General features: G+C 39.4%; 2 protein-coding genes across 2 annotated transcripts in view; both read left to right on the top strand.

Moving 5' to 3' along the window:
• The window catches only part of ELOVL6 (ELOVL fatty acid elongase 6), a 134,228-nt gene that overhangs the window by 30,982 nt on the left and 84,561 nt on the right, over nt 1–18,685 (top strand). The gene's annotated exons all lie outside the window — the stretch shown is intronic.
• LOC132519465 (small ribosomal subunit protein eS26-like) lies at nt 18,256–18,570 on the top strand. Its single transcript, XM_060147405.1, has one exon. The coding sequence runs from the start codon at nt 18,262–18,264 to the stop codon at nt 18,568–18,570; it is 309 nt and encodes a 102-aa protein (XP_060003388.1). The 5' UTR covers nt 18,256–18,261.

Genomic DNA, 18,685 nt, shown 5'->3' with positions numbered 1-18,685 from the left:
TTCTCTCATGAACCTCTAACTTCTCCGGGGCTTTGGCCTTGCTGCAAGGAAACCAAGGAGGCCCTGGCTTTTTACTCTTGGACCGCTCTCCTCTCCAGATCTTCCAAAAACGGGTCCACATGATGACCAGCCAGTTTGCATAGGTGGTTAAATCAGCTGAGTGAGTGAGGAAAGGGCACCTTCTACCAGTTTGGCCGTGGCTCCCTATAGCCACAAATATCCAGCCACGGGCTACCATATGAAAGATTTTTTTTGAGGAATAATTTTGTGCTTTTGGTGTGGATGCTGTTTCATGATACATTTTGTTCCAAGGCAGACATTTATTAGTAAAATTTATTTAATTAACCAAGGAAGTACAAAACTAACTGCTTAGAGAAACGAATTCAATTCTCCTGTCCTTTCTTTGCTGAGAACAAAGTATGTAATTCATCACACATGGAGCCCTTTTATTTTTGTTCATGAACATTAGTAAGATTTTAGACAGAGCACAGTCAGGCATGGAAGTGTCTTAGAAAAGCCCTTACTTTCATTACACCCTCTGCGTAGTTCTCTCCTTCAGGGAGAATCACATCTTGATTCCAGGTCACCTGTTACCTAATCCTCTTCCCCTCCACCACTCTAGAAAACATTTTAACGTCCCCAATACTTAGATTTTACCAACTGTGGCAGGTTCAGTAATAACTACCCATCTCTTGCATTTCAAGGTGGCTCAGATGGAATCTTCCTTTTCCAGTAGGTTCTGGGTTTTTTTTGGTCTACCTCTTCTTGTTCTATCCTTTTTTTGAGCCTTATTCAGTAGATATTTAAAGAGAAGACAGCAGGCATATTTGGAAGTATGCCCACTAAGGCACTATTCTTAAGAGAACATTTGTTCAATGTCTTTTTTAATGCTTGTGTGCTTTACTATTCCTGCACTGCTTTGTCGCCATTCTCGTTATTTAGCATAGTTGGTTCTGAACATGACTTGCACTTCCCACGTTGTCATCACCTGGGAGGTTTTTACTGTCACCCGTGCAAAATCACCTGAGCATCTCTGGATGTGGAGCTTGGGAGTTTTCAGATCTTACCCTGGAGAGGAGGTAATGAGAACCTCTGATTTAGGAAGATATTAGAGACATTGGGTCTGTTTATCTGCCCAGTTGATTCTGATTCTTTAAAATCTACCTGGAAAATGTAGCCATTCTACCAATGGTATATTGAGCAATCTCTGGGTGTAGATATGAGTACATGAGCCAGGACAACATGGGTCTCTCTTACTGTCTGAAAAGAATGAAATTGTGTTAGAGTCAAGTTAAATATTCCAACAAATGTCTATAGCGTAGTTAAGTCCTGATACTTGTACGAGTTTTAAAATTTTCATTTCATAAAATATTATCCAATTTGTAATAAAATGCATTTAAATAATTTCAGTAGATTTTAGAGTTATCATTTTTCTTGTTTTATTTTTCCCTCTATTATAAACAAATATTTTTTGTTACAGATAGGAAAGTTTCCTATACTCTCAGGTCCCAGAGCTAATCATTTCTGGTGCCTGTATTTTTAAATAACTTTTTAAATGATATGTCATTACTATTAACACGCTAATAAATATGTGTAACTAAATGTAAGAGGATTTCTAAAACCACAAAGTCATTAATAATTAGGATTATGCTTTAGTTCTAAACAAGCAATTATAATAATTTAACATCTGAAAACTCTAAGAAGTAAAAGTTTTTGTCTAGGTAAACATGGTCAATATATACTTTAAAATTATATTTTCAAGGAATTCTTAAAATATGTTAGCAGTTGTGCCCCAAATTTGCTAAAATTTGTTGGGTTTTATAAATTAAGTGCCTATCGTGCTTAAAATGTATTACTCATTTAATTCTCAAAAAAATGCTGCAAGGAAGATATTCTCCATTTTACAGATAGGGAAGCTGGGGCTCAGGCACAGAATTAGTAACTGTCAAAAGGGTAGGATTTTGACTCAGCCCTCTCTTTCTGGAAGGCGTTTGTCGTTTCTACTTCTACCACATTTTTGGCCTTACAGCAGCCAGAATTGCGTTTCTCCTCCAAGGTAATTACAAATATGAGACGGAGTTTCATAGTTGGAGAACAGCACAGCATAGGAGTCTCTGTCTTGGTCATTACATTGCTGCTTCCTTTTTATTTCCGTGGAGGACCAAGTGCTCTACTCCATCCCATGGTGACAGTACAAGACAGAAGTTGGCAGCTGGTGAGAAATTCAGGCAGAGTTTGCGTCTGATGACAGAGATAGCCTAAAAAAATAACTGGAGAGAGAGGCAAATCAAACGTTAAACTTGACATTAAGAAATCAATATTGATGACACAACGCCTGGGACTTTTTACATTTCTTAACTTTTCTAAATAAAAGAGGAATCAGTATTTTTAATAGACAAAAGACTGTGCCTTGGTATTAAATCATGGTTGGAGAAAAAACTATTTCTGTTTCATTGCAAATGAAGTAAAGAATGCTGTTAGGTCAGTGGAGACAGCTAAGCCCTGTAAAGCTGCTTACTTTGCATTAAGAAACTACAAAGTAAGAAACAGCCCATTATTCCATCTCTAGAGTTATTTCAGGAATGGCCCTGGAAAGTTCGGTGGATCCCATTTTAAACAAAGATCTGTTAGTTTGTTTAAATCTGTAAAATCATCCTTAAATTTTTCAAGTTTATAATACTTTTCACTTCCTTTTCTACATGAAAGCATAAGATTTAAAAGTTTAATTTCCAAAACATCAAAAAGAAAACTGTCTTCTTTTAAGAAAGAGATTTACATGGAGGATAAAATGTGTCAACAGCTTATAAATCCTAAAGAAGCATTTATCACACTTTATTTCCTTTATATGGAACCATTCACCCAACCATTCTTCTGGATTTTACATCAACAATTGAGTTCCATCATCAGTTAAACTTCATCCCACTGTCTAATAACTATCTATTAAATTATCCCACTCTCTCTTAAGGTTTAAAGCATTCAAGAGAGATAGGTAGGTGGTAAATGCTGTCATTCTGTTTCAAAGGTAAATATTTTGTGTAAGAGATTAAGTAAGGTCTTAAATAAGGTCTCAGAAGTGACACCAGCCATCTACTTTGTACAGAATGGTATCGTTTCCACAAATGTACCATAATTATAGTTTACTATTATTATTAAATATGAAAAGTCTTATGCATGACACCAGGAAATTTTCCTAACATAGATTCCGTTTGTAATTTTCTTTGTATCTGTCAGTGTGCCCTGGCCGCCTAAAAGACACAAGCTCATGACATAAAAAAGTGACCAAGGGTGTATCAGAGAAGTTATTCATCAACTACTGTGTCCTCCCTGCTCTCTCACAGGCCAGTGTCTTTATTTATGGAGGGGTCACATAGGTTTGAGAGCCTGTTTTAAGAGATAAAAAACTGTCTTTGCCAATTTGAAAAAGCAAATTTTGGAAGAACCAAGTGTTCATTTTGAAATAAGGTTTCTAGGACAGTGCAGTGAGTGCTTCCCCCTCCTTCATCTAAAAATTTCTGAAATATTTTTAGCCATCTAACACACACACACGCACACACACACACACACACACACACTATAGTGACCTCGTTGTCATAATCATCACTAATTCTAAGTTTGCTCTGTGTGTGGACCAGCCGCATCCCTGGGGAGCTTGCTAGAAATGCAGCATCTCAGGCCCCACCCCAGACCCACTGAATCAAAACCTGCATTTTAACAAGATCTCCAGATGTTTCATAGGTTCAAACATATTCAAAATTTGAGAAGCTGGTGTCAGGAATCACTCACTGCCTGGAAGAAAGGCCAAACGTGGCACTATCTGTATTTTCACTGAATTAATTATTTTTCTGTGCTGGAGAGAATCCTGCTCTTTTCTAGACAAGGGAGATCCTGAACCAGGTGGTAGAGAGGAAAGGTTTAGGCAGGTAAAGGTTTTATAACCATAATAATGAGACAATAGCAGCTGTAAAATAATGCCAGGGAAATAACTGATGAGATTCCATTGTGACAGATGAGTTTTTTTCTCAGCAGTTTCCTCTTTGATGGTATCTTCAGTTAAAGATCTGCAAAGAGAAAGGTCCATAACCGGGAATGGGATGATGTAAGATGTGACCTTTCGGTAGTCTCTAAGGACAACTGTTTCTTATTATAACAATCCAAAGGGTATGAAGCTGTAAAAATATTTTTTGGGGGGTGTTGGAGTGCCAAGAACCAAATCAATAAGAGTGCACTATTTAGAATCGAATACTTCTCATGTGAATATTCATTTTACTGTAATCAGTTATTAGATGAACCTCCCTTTTACCCCTAGGATTTCTATACAGTTTAGAATTTAGAGATGTTCATATTTTCAGGTAATGACTTCTTATTGCTGACTGCTACAACTTCTCTAATAAGATTAATATTTATTTGCTGATTACTAAATGCATCCAGCACAAGCCATTAAGTTAATCTTCACAATACTCCTAGGCAGCTAAGGGCTCATTAGTTCCTTTTTGCTGATGAGGAAACTGAGAAACTAAGAGATTGAGTAATTTGCCAAAAACTGTACAGCTACTAAGTGGCAGAAGCAAGTATTAAGTCCAGGATCTCTCATTCCAAAGTCTCTCCTCTTAATTATGACACTAGATTGCCTTCTAGACTTCTTTATGGCCCAAGAGCACTGGCTCTTAGGGACGGGAAAGCATTTCAAATCTCATTATTGCTCTAATTAGTAAAACCTTTTGGTAAATAATTACATATAAATCTTCTGACACACCCAAGCACCTGTCTTATCATTCACACCCAAATACTGGTCTCGTTGGTGACTCATTACTATAATAATAGTATTAGAAGGCCTCAAAATCTCTTTCATGTGGAACTTATAAGAGGTATAGAAATTCAGCTAAGAATTTTAGTTTTATTTTAAAGATATATTTTTATTTTTAAATTATCAATATATATTATTACCAAATAATAAGATTAAAGTATAGGAATGGAAGGATCATACAGTGAATTAGTATCTAAAATCATTTAAATCATGTCAAGAATGTTTTAAGCATTCTCCTTTTTAAATTTTTTAAACGTTTTTTAGCTTTTTAAAATACAAATTGGAGGACTTTTGAAAATATTTGCTTAACTTTCCTTATTGTTGAGAAATCATCAGTTTTAGAAATTGGCTATTGACGGGTGACAAGTAAGAGATTTCCTTTTGCCGGACAATATAGTGACATACATTAACATGGAAATTGCCAGTATGTTTGGATATTTATGGAGAATCATCAAAAACAAATCTAGATCAATCTAAATAAGCAAAGAACACAAAATTTATGAGTTCAATTTTTGCTGCCTCTATGTTTAAGTTTGGCAATTCAGGCAATGAGAATGTTGTATGAATTTGAATGCATGCATATTCAGGGTTATTTTGGAAGTGTATGGAATATAATGCAGAAAAGAAGAAACAGTTTCCACTCAGATTTTTACTTTTTAACAACACAATTATTCACTCGCTTCATTATGTGCTTGGTTTAAAGGAAAAAGTAAGAATTCAACTAAGAATACGATTAGGAAGGTATTAAACTCTCTAAAATCTATAGGGAACACATTCATTTATCAATTTGGGGATGCTTATAACATGTTTTTTCTGCTTATAACAGGTCTTTTCTAAGTGGAAATTTTTCTATGCAGGCAGGTAAATGTCTAGTCTTAGGAAGACACTTTAACAGGGAAATAGCAGAAGGTGCTCCAGATAGAATTCAAACCCATATCTGTTTTATTCCAGAATCTTTTTCTGTTTCTAGTAATTGTCTTTTTCTATCTCATCTTTGTCCTGATTTGCGATCACAGACATGGATAGACTGATTCACCTCATTTCTAGAACCAAATCAGAAGCCTTTACTATGGTAAACTGCTCAGCTTGGGAATGGTCTTGGTGACGTCTTTCTGATGAGTGTCTGAGTAGGTGGCTGCCGGCCAGGATTCCCTCTACCTGGATATCCTGTCCATTTGAGTTTCTCACCTTGCAGAGTGGGCGTAGGTGATGAGTAGCTGGGAAACGATCCTTTCTTGATCGGTTTTGTTTTCCCTCTTTGTTCCCTCTTTATGTGGGGGGATGGATTATTTCTCTACCTAGGTCTAAACAGAACTCTTTCCTTCTGAACCTGGTTTGCATTTACTCTATAAATACAAAACATGAAGTCAGAGCGTGACATTTTGTGACCTTATCCACAGATTCAGGAGTACCATTAAAGAATAATTGAACTAATGAAGTAATTGGGAGACTTGTATTATATCTTGTGTATAAATAATATAATATAGAATAGGATAATGTAATATATATTTATAGAAAAAATGTGTTGTAAAGATAAATGGAAAACAGCACTGGAGCCTAGTTGGAACCACCCTGCACAGCTTTCTTCTGTCCCTTTCCTGTTCTTCTGTCTGCCTGGTCTGCTGCCCAATCACATCTTTCCCCTCCACCTTGACACCCTCCCCGCCACAACGCAACCAAATTCCTCCTGCAGCTGGCATGAACCCCAGCCTTCTAGGATGAGGATTTGAACACACTCCTGGGAGCTTGTGTTGAAAGTGACAGAGCAAGTTAGACCAAAAGGAGAGGGGCGGCTGCCTGATGACAAGATAAGAAAGGTTTCAACAATTGATGGGTTCTGGCTTCTAAAATTAGCTCTTTTGAAGTGCTGGAATTTCCATCTTTTACCGATGTATTTCTTGGCAGACGTCCTCTTTGTAGTGATTGCAGTTGTTCCATTTGGAATTAGTTCAGTTCTTCAAAGCAAGGAGAATCTGTTTAAAGACTTAGCTGCAAATTGTGTTTTTGTTGGTGATGGTCACTCCTGGGCAACAACCAAGTGGGGTGACACTAACTGCATCCATCCTGGCTCATTATATGTCATTAAGATCCTTTCTGCAGATTAGGAACGGTGGAAGGTTGGAGAGAGCCGTGCCACAGCTGACTCCTGAGGAAGGACCTCTTAAGTCATCTGTACCCTAAGGGGCTCATCACCCCACTGATGGTTAATACGGTTCTCTTGGGGAAAAAAGGGTATTAATATAAAATGTTCATGTTCATCATCAAAAATTGGAAATGGACTAAGTATGTATGATTTTAAAGCCAGTAAAATATTGTAGGTATATGCTGTAAGCGCCGTGCCAAGTTTATTGATTTACGGTGGAAGATTGCCTTTCCAGTATCTGAAATACCCATAACTACTCCCTGTGGCTCTCCATTTCTTGTAAATAATCCATAGGGATTATGGATTGGGCTGGAATCAAAATGCAGGGAACTACCTCGTTTTGTGGGTTATTTCACCTGTAATAGAAACTGACATGCTGTGTATTACTATTAGTATCCAGCAGATCATGGAGAATGCCCCTGTATGACAGATTAAGTATTTTTTTGCTTTGAAGTTGCTATGTCAGTCTCTTGACAAATTTATTTCAAGACCACTCTTCCTGTGCTATGAAAGTCATTTACCTTATGTTCCTGTTGTTATTGTTGTTCTCTTGGTGGAAAACTAAATTTTCTAATACAGTGTTGTTCCAACTTAAATGTGCATCCAAATCGCCTCAGGAATCCTGATCAAAGTGAACCTTTTTCAGGAAGCCAGTCTGTAGAAATATAGATTCTTAATCTTAGATGGCGCTGGGGATGCTGGTTGTCACTACCCTTTGAGTAGCAAAGCTCTTAGTCAGCCTACAAAATGGCTGAGATTTCTTGGGATGGGTTATTTCTAGACAACCTAGCCCCTTTCTTCTGAACTTGGTTTGAATTTACTCGATAAAGGCAAAATATGAAATCAGAGCGTTAAATTTTTTGACCTTATCCACAGATTCAGGACTGCCATTAAAGAATAATTGAACTAATGAAGTAATGAGTAATTAATATAATATACTGCATAATGTATTATATTTATAGAAAATATTTTATTGTAAAGATAAATGAAAAACAGCACTGGAGTCTAGTTTGCATGTAAATCTCACTTCTATTTATTTGAGCTGACATTGATGAGATATGCCATGTCTAGCAATGTCAAATGAGGTTGTTAGTTTTGTTTTTTAATGATGTATCCTCATCAGATCCTGGGATTAGGAGTTTGATATTCCTCACACAATACTATGGTCCAGCCTAAAATAACTATTGACTTGCTAGGTACATAGTACAGAGATAGGTTATTAATTAGCTTTTAACTGGTAGATTTAAGGGTCTAGGAACTTGACAAAGGGATAAGCCTTTCTGTGTAGGAGGAGGGGAATGTGTATGAAGGAGAATCAGCAAGTCATAATATTGATAATATTTTTTAGAAGATTTAGCATTGGTATAATTAATAACCTTTTCAAAAGATAAAACCGCAATTTAAAGATGAGTTATATTGAAGAATTTGTATGCTGTAGTATTGGTGATAACTGGAAAAAGTGGCTACACAACCAAAAAGCTCCCAGTCAAGTGATATGTAAAGGAATTAGGGACTTCCCTGGCGGTCCGGTGGTTGAGACTTTGCCTTCCAGTGTAGCGGGTGCAGGTTTGATCCCTACTCGGGGAGCTAAGATCCCACATGCCTTGTGGCCAAAAAACCAAACATAAAACAGAAGCAACATTGTAATAAATTCAATAAAGACTTTAAAAATGGTCCACATCAAAAAAAAAAATCTTCAAAAAAAAAAGCAAAGGAATTAACTAGAAGTCAGTAATTATGTCTTTTACCTGTTCATTATGAGTGAGAAAAATGCCATGATCTACGTGAAGGAGGAAGGACCAGTTTGATTATAAAGAGAGCAAGTGTTCATTCTTATTGTTGGAGATTTGAACTCCCTGGTTATTAACTCATTTAACTATATGTCCAAAAATTCCTTAGGCAGACCAAATGAGTAGACTGATTACATCAAATGACAGTAATTCCACAGTTTAGACAGGCATAGATGGGAATGTAAGCAATGTTCATAAATTCTAGTTAGAATGGGAGCAAGATTAACCCTGTTAAATCCTGTTTAACAGGTCAGGCAGATTCCTATAACCCAAGACATTACTAACAGTTAGTGAAGGCAGGATGTCCAGGATGAAGTTCTTGGACTGCAAAGATCCCAGAAATGAATGACGTTTCTGCAGCTGGAGACGGGCCAGCAGTCAGACATCAGACCACCCACTCATGTGTCTTATGCACTTTCAAGTTCCAGTTCTCGAGGGAAATGGAATGTCAATCACGGCTGCCACATTTGTGGGAAAATTACAGTGGTCCCACCTCATCTGCAGGGGAGAGGTTCCAAGACTCCAAGTAGATGCCTGAAAATGCACAAAGTACCAAACTCTATATATACTAGGTTTTTTCTTATACACACATACCTATGATAGAGTTTAATTTCTGAATTAGGCACACTAAGAGAGTTACAAGAATGACTAATAATAAAATAGAACAGTTATAACAATATACTGTAACAGAAGTTATGTGAATGTGGTCTCTCTCTCACAAACATCTTAATGTACTGTGCTCACCCTTGTGGTGATGTGAGACGATAAAATGCCTGCTTGATGAGATGGAGTGAAGTGAATGATATAGGCATTGTGAGGTAGCCCTGGGCTACTACAGTGTTGACCTTCTGTCAGTAGGTCAGGAGGAGGAGTGTCTGCCCCGGGTGACCCTGGACCCTGGAGCCATGACCTTGATGTTGGATGTCAGGGGCGAATCAAGTGGATGCTGGGGATTCAGAGCAGGGTGGACCAGGATGGCACTGAAATGCCGTCACACTAACCAGAATGGTGCACACAACCTAAAACTTCTGAATTGTCTAGTTCTGGAATTTTCTACATAATATTTTTGTGAAAAACCATATTTTGACCACAGTTAACTGAAACTGTGTAATGTGAAACCGCAGATAAGGGGACACTACTGTATTCTCACAGTGTGCGTGACAGAGGACTTTGTTAAAAAGAAAAAACAAAAAAACACAGACATTTTTACCAGGAGTATAAAATGAGGAATGCAGTTAATACTCTTAAAACATACACGTGGGCATCAGAAGCATTTTGATTTTTGAAGCCTAGTTCCAATGCTGTTAAACACAGGCCTGGGAAATAGTAAGAAGAGGGTAACTCAACAGTGAAGCATGTGACAAGTTCCAGCACCATCTGCTACAATTTACTTTGGTCTTCTGAGCTCCAAGCCCATTTCCTCATCTGTAAACTGATATGATAACATCAATATGATAAAGTGGGAGCACGTTTCACTCAGTGATAAGTTTTTTTTAAAAAAATACAAGCATGCAAGAAATTTGCAGGAAGTAGTTAAACTAACGGTCTAAACTATTTGCATACAACAACTTACCTTTTCTCTGGGGATGAAATACTTCCCAGGTAAGTGAGCATAGCCAGCCCTGTAATACCATGTCACAACCCACTGAGAAGTGCATTCCCGACTTGCCATAGCAGAAATAGTAATTCTGGGGATATGATAACTTATTTTGTGATTTAAAAGTTTTTTAAAATAAAGCTGTCAGTATGGGAATGATAATACCTCTTTATAGAATTCAAGCAGGAAGTATCCTTTTGAACCTGAGAAATTATTTCTATTTCTGTTAGAGAGAAGAGATACTCGTTCCAGAATCAGTCATTTTGTGATATCTGTATGACCAAAGAGGCATCCCACCGATGAGGAAAGAGGAAAATGCTTCTCTAATCTTATCAAGTTTCCATTTTGGTTGTCTGCCAACTCCACTGGACTATGGAACACAAAGGGCATTGGCATTTGACAAAAGCTGGAAAGAGACCATAGTACCACCAGTAATAAGTGGACAGACACAGGCGGGTGACAATCGTGGCTTACAGGGCACTTTCCCAGCGTTGCCACTGCTGCTGTTGCTGGTAGTTGAACCCCTGTAAAAAATGTGGGCCAATTTGCGGGCATGTTGCTAGTTCAGAAGTGGACAAAAGGAAGACGATCAGACAGCGCAAGGCCAGCTTATGGAAATGCTGGGAAGTGTAACTACTACAGCCGGACTATGCTATCTAAATATATGCTAGTCATTCTGTTTCAATGTATAGTCTCCCACACCAGCTGAATCTCTCATATTTGTAAAGATTTTTGCCTGAAATTCCAAAGCATCACAAGGTTCTTTTAGACTAATAAAACCTGAGTTAATACTATACTAGTAGAATTCAAATACTTCTGCAAGGATCGGAGTGGCTCTCCAGGTAAGGGCCAGTCCCCTCCACATGGGTCCTTATCAGTCATCTGTAGCTTCTTCGGATCTTCCACTCCCTCCACCGCCCTCCTTCTGATCATCTGATAGACTCTTTTCTGAGTAGGTGGTCCCAGGGACACGCTGTTTCTGTTGTATTCTTCAGGTGCATTGTGAGTGTCCTTCATATGTGCTGGGGCTGAATATCAGAGTTACCTGGGCAGCTTTTTCAAAATACCGATGTCCCTTACGCCAGACAAATCAGATTCTCTAGGAGGCGGTTCTCAAATACTGTGTTTTTTAAAGCTCTCTAGGTGATTCTAATAGGCCCCCAGGGCTTAGAACCATGCAGCTTTCAAGAATTAAAAATGAGGGACTTCCCTGGCGGTCCAGTGGTTAAGACTCCGCACTCCCAACACAAGGTACACAGGTTCAATCCCTGGTCAGGGAACTAAAAGATCCCGTGTGCCCTGCGGTGCAGCCAAATAAAACAAAATTATTAAAAAAAATTGTTTTTGAAGTAAGAATTAAAAATGAGAACTGTCGGTCATTCATTCATGCCTCATGGTGAATCAGTTCCCATGGACTGAGTTTTTTCAGAACCAAGAGGTATGAGAATGAGCGAATGAGAAATTTCAAGAGCGGTGGTGAGCTGTAAAAAAAGCAAACATCTTAACAGTCTGTAAATTTTGGGATAACAGAACTTATTTAAGTCAATATTTTGTTCAGTCTAAATTGTAAGCTCTTCAACTGGTTGAAAACCACTTGCAGAAAAAGGGCCTAAGGCTTTGCCTTCTTCTTGGGGCCAAGAGCAGGATATTGCCGTTATACACTCTCTAAAAGTTTTTGTTAAATGTCCCTTTACCTGCTAGTTATTAAGCTCATAATAAAAGAGGTTACCTAAGAAACATGAGAAAAACAAGTCACTCTGGAAGAGTTTACTGTGGTATTTTTTTGGTCGTCCAAGAGGTGATCTTTGTGCACAGTATTATTCGTGGTTTTTTAAACATTAGGTACTTCTTGAAGACTTTAAGATATTCATTAAAAATATTACCCTTGGTTGCAATTAACAAGTAGTCACTGAAGGTACTTGGGCAATACGAGCATGCTCAGTATCATTCAGATATTGCTAAGACTTTGAGTATCTGTTGATAACCTTAAGAATTCACACACACAAAAATATTGTCTCTTGGTTGCAAGTAAAAGGTGCTCAGAATTGAAGGCAAAAGATGATCGAAAAGAACTTAAAAAGAACTAGACCCTCAGAGTCAACGTTTGTTCTCTTTAGCAGAGTAAGTGGTGGAGATTGGTTGGGTGTTGATACTTGAGTGCACAAAAACTTAGAAGTAGGGAATGGGAAGCAGCTGATCATTGTAACTGCAGAAAGTACAGTACAGGCTTCCTCTGGCTTTATCTTCCTGTGGAAAGGAAAGGGGGCGGGGCGGGGGAACCCAACTTCTCCACCTTTCTGTGAAATGCAAAATCAAGTTTAGGGCTTATAGAAACATGCTAGCCCTATCCCCAAAGTGGCATGGGGAATTAAGGATGTGGGGAAAGCACTCACTGAGTGAAAGAGCGAGTGAGTCAGCTCCATCTATGGCCGCCAGGGACTAGGGGAGTCACGGATAATTACCACATGCTAGGAGTATAGGGATACCAAGCAAATGGGGGTGTCGGAAACATCCTGAACCAACCCCCAAGGGTGTTTAACATGACGGGGCCGGTTATGTAAGGTATTCCGTCACAGAAGGGAAGGGACAGGACAAAGCCCTATCAAACACTTAGGTATGACAAAACAGTTTGTAACCAATTGGTAACTCCTGAGATTCTTTGCTATGAAAATTCAGCCACAGTAGAGATTGTTGCAGTTATGTTAGAGATTGTTATCTGCCGAATGACAGGTTTAGCCGAAGGTGACTAGGGAAGGGGGCCAGACTTAAAGAAGCTGGAAAAAATCTTAGACAAACAAAGTTCATTTCCACTTAAAAATCCTAAGTTAAAACACTCCGTTAATAGAAATAGTTGGGTCAACTATATAGCCATTCTCTTCTTTGCTTCCAGATCACTTCCAAAAATAGACAAAAGAGTAGACATATAAGAGAAAAGGTCCAGATGCATCAGTGCAAAAGGAAAAATTTTATGTGCATCGTTGTTTTCTAAAAACGTATCTGTGAGCCGCACCATCCCGCCCCCCACCCCCCCAAAAATCATGTTTAACAGGCAAAAAATACTTTGGAAAGAAGACAGATTTAAATAAGGGAAAATGTTACCCAAGGTCACCATGATTATCTGTAGGTGTCTGCCCATCTCTGAAAAGTAAAATATTGACAGCCCAGAGCCCCAAGGGGATAAAAATGTATATTCAGTTCTCATTCAAATGAAAATGCATTAGGCTCAGGTCCAGAGAACAGTCTTGAATTTGATTTTTTTTTTAAGCTTCCTAAATTTAACGAGCTGAAATTCTTAAAACCAGGCTTTCATAAAAACAAAAAGGTTTTTTCATTTTGTTGTTTATTTTCTTAATTTAAAAAATACACACAGGGCTTCCCTGGTGGCGCAGTGATTGAGCGTCCGCCTGCCGATGCAGGGGACACGGGTTCGTGCCCCGGTCGGCGAAGATCCCACATGCCGCGGAGCAGCTAGGCCTGTGAGCCATGGCCGCTGAGCCTGCTCGTCGGAGCCTGTGCGCCACAACGGGAGAGGCCACAACAGTGAGAGGCCCGCGTAACGCAAAAAAAAAAAAAAAAAAAAAAAAAACGCACACAAAAAGAAGTCCCATAATCTCACTTTTTTCCCTTAAAATTTACGAGTTAAGGTTTCCCTACCCTCTCACCTTGAGAGATAATGCTTTTTTCTAGAATACTAGAGATATGTATCTGTACCTATCCATCCACGTATCTATATCAGTATCTATAATTAATGATTTAACTTGATGCAAACCTTCATTAAAAAGATGGAAACTTGCATCCTTGGTTTAGGTAATCTATTGATATTATTCTGTTTTTAGCTTTATCTGCTTAATCTGTGATAGTTTCTGGATTACAAGGCAGCTGTTTAAGTGTAGTTGATTGAAGACAGATGGTTGAGATCAGGTGCCTCGAGGCAGTGTAAAGGACTGAAGAGTTGTGTAGGACTCCCTCCTTATCTCAAACCTTCCCCCACCCTGCCTGGTCCTACCCACGCAATGACCGTTTCTCAGCCGCTTACACGAACTAAACTCCAGTTTTCAGACTTTCCAGTATGCATTTCCTTCTCCCTGGGACATCCTTCCATTCTTCTCAAAGGCCAGCTCTTCCTCATTTTTATGATCCCAACTGATGTGCCACCTCTACTGAGATATTCTCATTCTCCATCTAGAAGAGCTTCCCACCCCCAAACATTGTCTCTCCCAGTATTCTGTTGTTTTCTTTCAATTCACACCATAGTGGGTTATTTTTGTTTATCTGTGGATTAGCATCCGTCTCTCCCCAAGTCAACAGAACAAGCTCTGTGAGGCTCGTGGTGGTGCCCATCTTTTTCAGTACTGTGCACCCAGCACTTCACATAGGGGCTGGTAGATAATAGGTGTCCAATAAGTATTTGTGGAATTAATGAGCTGCATATATCATTGGCACAAATCCACAAACATGTAACTAGCTTGCTTTGCAACCATGTGGCTGTAAAGAAAGAGAAGGCTGCTCTTTGATTGCTTTTTATTAGTCATGTTTTACCAAGTTGAAAGTTACTAGTAAATTTCTGGTAGTGGCTTTGTCAGTAGTAAATTACAGAGCATGCTGTGTTACTAAAATGGGTTACCACTCTTGAGAAACCCAAGCAACAAGGGATAAGAATCTCTCCGTGCATTTCTATAATGACTTGGCAGAAGCTGTGGGATGGAGGAAAGAATTGGATTCACTCTAATCATAGGTCTGCTATTTTTTAGTCATTTATTAGTAACTTCTTTTCTTAAGAGCCTTGAAGAGCCTCCATTTTCTTACCTGTAAAAGGCAATCGTTTTGTCTCATAGGAACAAAGTAGATGATACATGACATACAGTTAAAACCTGCCATAATATATAAATGAATCTGCATGGTCTTGTTATTTTGAAATTAATGAAATGGGGAACACATGCAGCTGGCTGCCTGGGAATTCCAGGCATCTGTGAGCCCATTGCCAACAGTTGTTTCCACAAATTTGTTATTGTCTCAGAGTGGGTTGCCCAGGAATCTATGTCATGTTAGTTAAAGTGTTTTGTGAATTGCAAAGCGCCAAATAAATTTATGGTGTCATTACTATTATTATTATATGGTTAAAAATAGATCCTATTAATAAATAAGAGAAATCTATTCATAGTGACTATCAGCTTTTGCCTTTTAAATTTAGATAGACTTACTAGAATCATACGCTTAACTGACATGGATATAAGAAGATCTCCAGTAACGTCAAAATATCTTCTAAAACCTTGGAAGAGGCTAATGCTTCATAGCATAACCGAGCAGGACCCTATGGGGCCTTCCTGGGACAGATCCTGCCCCGATACCCTCTGCTTCGGCTCCTCTCTGAAGTACCTAGATAATAGTATCTGATACACAGTTCCTGAGTTGTTTTACAGATGCTAAAACCACCACCAAGTGAAAGAAATTAACTACTTGATGACCGTGAGCACGTAGCCCCTAAACCTACTGGCGCCTAAGGATTGATGTTGTTAACCCTTGTGACACCGCCCTGTTACCTCACCAGCAACCAATCAGAGAACTGCAAGAGCAGCTGATCGCTTAACCTGGGACCCTCCTCCCTCACCTTGCCTTTAAAAGGGCTTTGCTGAAACCCACGGGGAGCTCAGGCTTTTCGAGCGCTGGCTTCCCTGGGCTCCTCGCCTGGCGCCATACCGTAAACGCTGCACTTTCCTTCACGACAACCCAGTGCCAGTACATTGTTTTTACTGCAGACAAGCAAGTGGACCCGAGTTTGGTTCAGTTACAATAGCGGAAGTGTCCTCCTCACCAGGTAGTAGAAGGTGAGTTTGTTTGCTCCATTTCGGATTGACTTGGCCCTCTGCTTTCCAACTTCCCCCCAAAGAAATTAGTCACGATGGTGAACTTCTTAAGAGGAAGTGGCTATAAAGTGCAAAATCAGTAAAAGCAACCAGCCAGTAAACCAGGTTTATACTCGGCCAAGGTAGATTTAATCCAGGCTCAGAGTCAAGGAATCACTGAATTCTAGTGCTGGAAGGAACTAAAATTTACTTATATTAACCTAAAAATTCTCTTGATTTCCAGTCTTCTAAGGAAAAAAAATTAGTTTTATTATGTTTCTTGACCTATATTTAAAGCCAGACCATAAAATTTCCAAAGGTACTATTTTCCCTGCCAAACTTTGACCTGTGTGCTTTTTACCGCGGGGCTCCAGCCAAGAAGGAAGAAAGGGTGTAATTCTGCATTTATGTGAGTTCCACAGCTCTTTAAATGACAATCCCGGAAGACTGGATGTTCCTCTGATAAGGTGTTCTTTTCAGACCTCTGTTTCTTCTCCCTTCCCAACTTTTCTTTACCATCCCCTCCCAGCTTATCTCTGTGCTCTCTATTAGGGTATAGGTAGGCAGGGTGTGGTCGTTATTTAGCTGCTAATTTTGTTAATTTAGCCTCAAACAGCAGTTTTACAAATGAACTAACATTTGAGAAACTGAAACACAAAGGTGATAAGAAACTCAGAAAAGTACAGTTGACCTTTAGTCAGCTAGTCAGAGGATAAAAGAATGCTATTCAGAGAGTAGAGTTCGGTGTGGTTATTGGGTGAAGCTGGTGTAATTAGAGGTAGCTGGCAGATCCTGCAGAATTAGTTACTCTGGGTAAATAAGGAAATATTCACAGGACCTCCCTGGTGGTCCAGTGTTTAATACCCTGTGCTTCCACTGCAAGGGTCACAGGTTTGATCCCTGGTCTCCCTGGTGTCCAAGGTCGGGGAACTAAGATCCCGCGTGCCAAGCTGCAAACTGATGGGTAAGACTGCATCTCCAGTCTTTCATTCAGTTTGAGGAAATAATGATTGCTCTTCATTTAAGTGAGTGTATCTGTCAGTCAATGGCATACGTAATCAGTCCTAGCTTTGTTTATGGCAGGACAAACTTTCCTTATTACTACTTATGAAGCCACATAACTCAGACTGGGCCTTGAACCCACCGTCTTTTCATTGAGATCACACACCTGATCTCAAGACTTAATGAAGCTTAGGTTCTTTATGGCTCCTTGTGGAAAGAACTCAGTGAGAGACAAAGTGATAGGTAAGAAGTGTTTATTTAGAGAGATACACATTCCAGAATGGCCCTGGGAGAAACACATTTCACAGACAGAGTGTGGGCCATCTCAGAAGGTGAGAGGCCTCGAACTATGGGGTGGTTAATTTGATAGGCTAATGAATGGGAGGATTATTCCAATAATTTTAGGGAAGAGGTGGAGATTTCCAGGAATTGGGCCATTGCCCACTTTTTGACGTTTTATGGTCAAACTTGGAGCTGTCATGGTGCCTGTGGGTGTGTCATTTAGCATGCTAATGTATTATGAGTGTGTAGTGGGGCTCAAGGTCTACTGGAAGTTGAATCTTGGACATAATCGGTTCTAACCAGTTTATGGCGTATCCTCAGTGGCTATGTCGTTCTTTTAAAGGTTGTGCCCGGCTTCCTTCCTCCTATTTCACTTGCACATTCCTAATGTCTTCAATAAGGCACTCAGTATAAAGCAAACATTTTATTAAAGACAAACCTATTGTTGTGGGAATTCTACCCAGAACTATCAGCACAGCCTTTAACTTCACAATCGATTGAACTTATATATGAAACTCAAGGTATTATAGCTATGTGTCTATTCCTAATGCAGGATTCCTAGCTCCAGAGGAAACATCTGAGGGCATTCATGACCTGTCAAAAAGTGAAATGGGAATTTGAGATACTTATATAGAAAATTGAGACCAAAATAACACTTAGAATTTCAAATATCTAGAATCCTATGAGACAATATGTTGAGCTAAATTTTCTGAATGGGTACATCTCAGTCTGTGAACGTGCAGTCTCCGTGATCACTGCTTTAAGAAACCCACTATAGCCTCTTTCGCCTCGCTTCCAAGATGACCAAGAAAAGAAGGAATAATGGTCGTGTCAAAAAGGGCCGCGGCCACGTGCAGCCTGTTCGCTGTACTAACTGTGCCCGATGCGTGCCCAAGGATAAGACCATTAAGAAGTTCGTCATTCGTAACATCCTAGAGGCCGCAGCCGTCAGGGACATTTCCGAAGCGAGTGTTTTCGACGCCTATGTACTTCCCAAGCTGTATGTGAAACTGCATTATTGCGTCAGTTGTGCCATTCACAGCAAGGTAGCCAGGAATCGTTCTCGGGAAGCCCTGAAGGACCGAACGAACACCTCCACCCCGATTTAGACCTGCCGGTGCTGCCCCACGACCTCCACCAAAGCCCATGTAAGGAGCTAAGTCCTTAAAGACTAAAATACTGTTCCCTGGAAAGACAATAACGTGGAAATTATACTTTAAACAA

Source organism: Lagenorhynchus albirostris, chromosome 4, assembly GCF_949774975.1.
Source record: "Lagenorhynchus albirostris chromosome 4, mLagAlb1.1, whole genome shotgun sequence".
Taxonomy (NCBI): domain Eukaryota; kingdom Metazoa; phylum Chordata; class Mammalia; order Artiodactyla; family Delphinidae; genus Lagenorhynchus; species Lagenorhynchus albirostris.
Note: the sequence above shows the minus strand (reverse complement) of the source record. Positions and strands in the feature narration are given on the sequence as shown.

What these genes read in the sequence shown, in the direction of transcription:
- LOC132519465 (XM_060147405.1), top strand. Translation starts at nt 18,262, where the DNA reads ATGACCAAGAAAAGAAGGAATAATGGTCGTGTCAAAAAGGGCCGCGGC.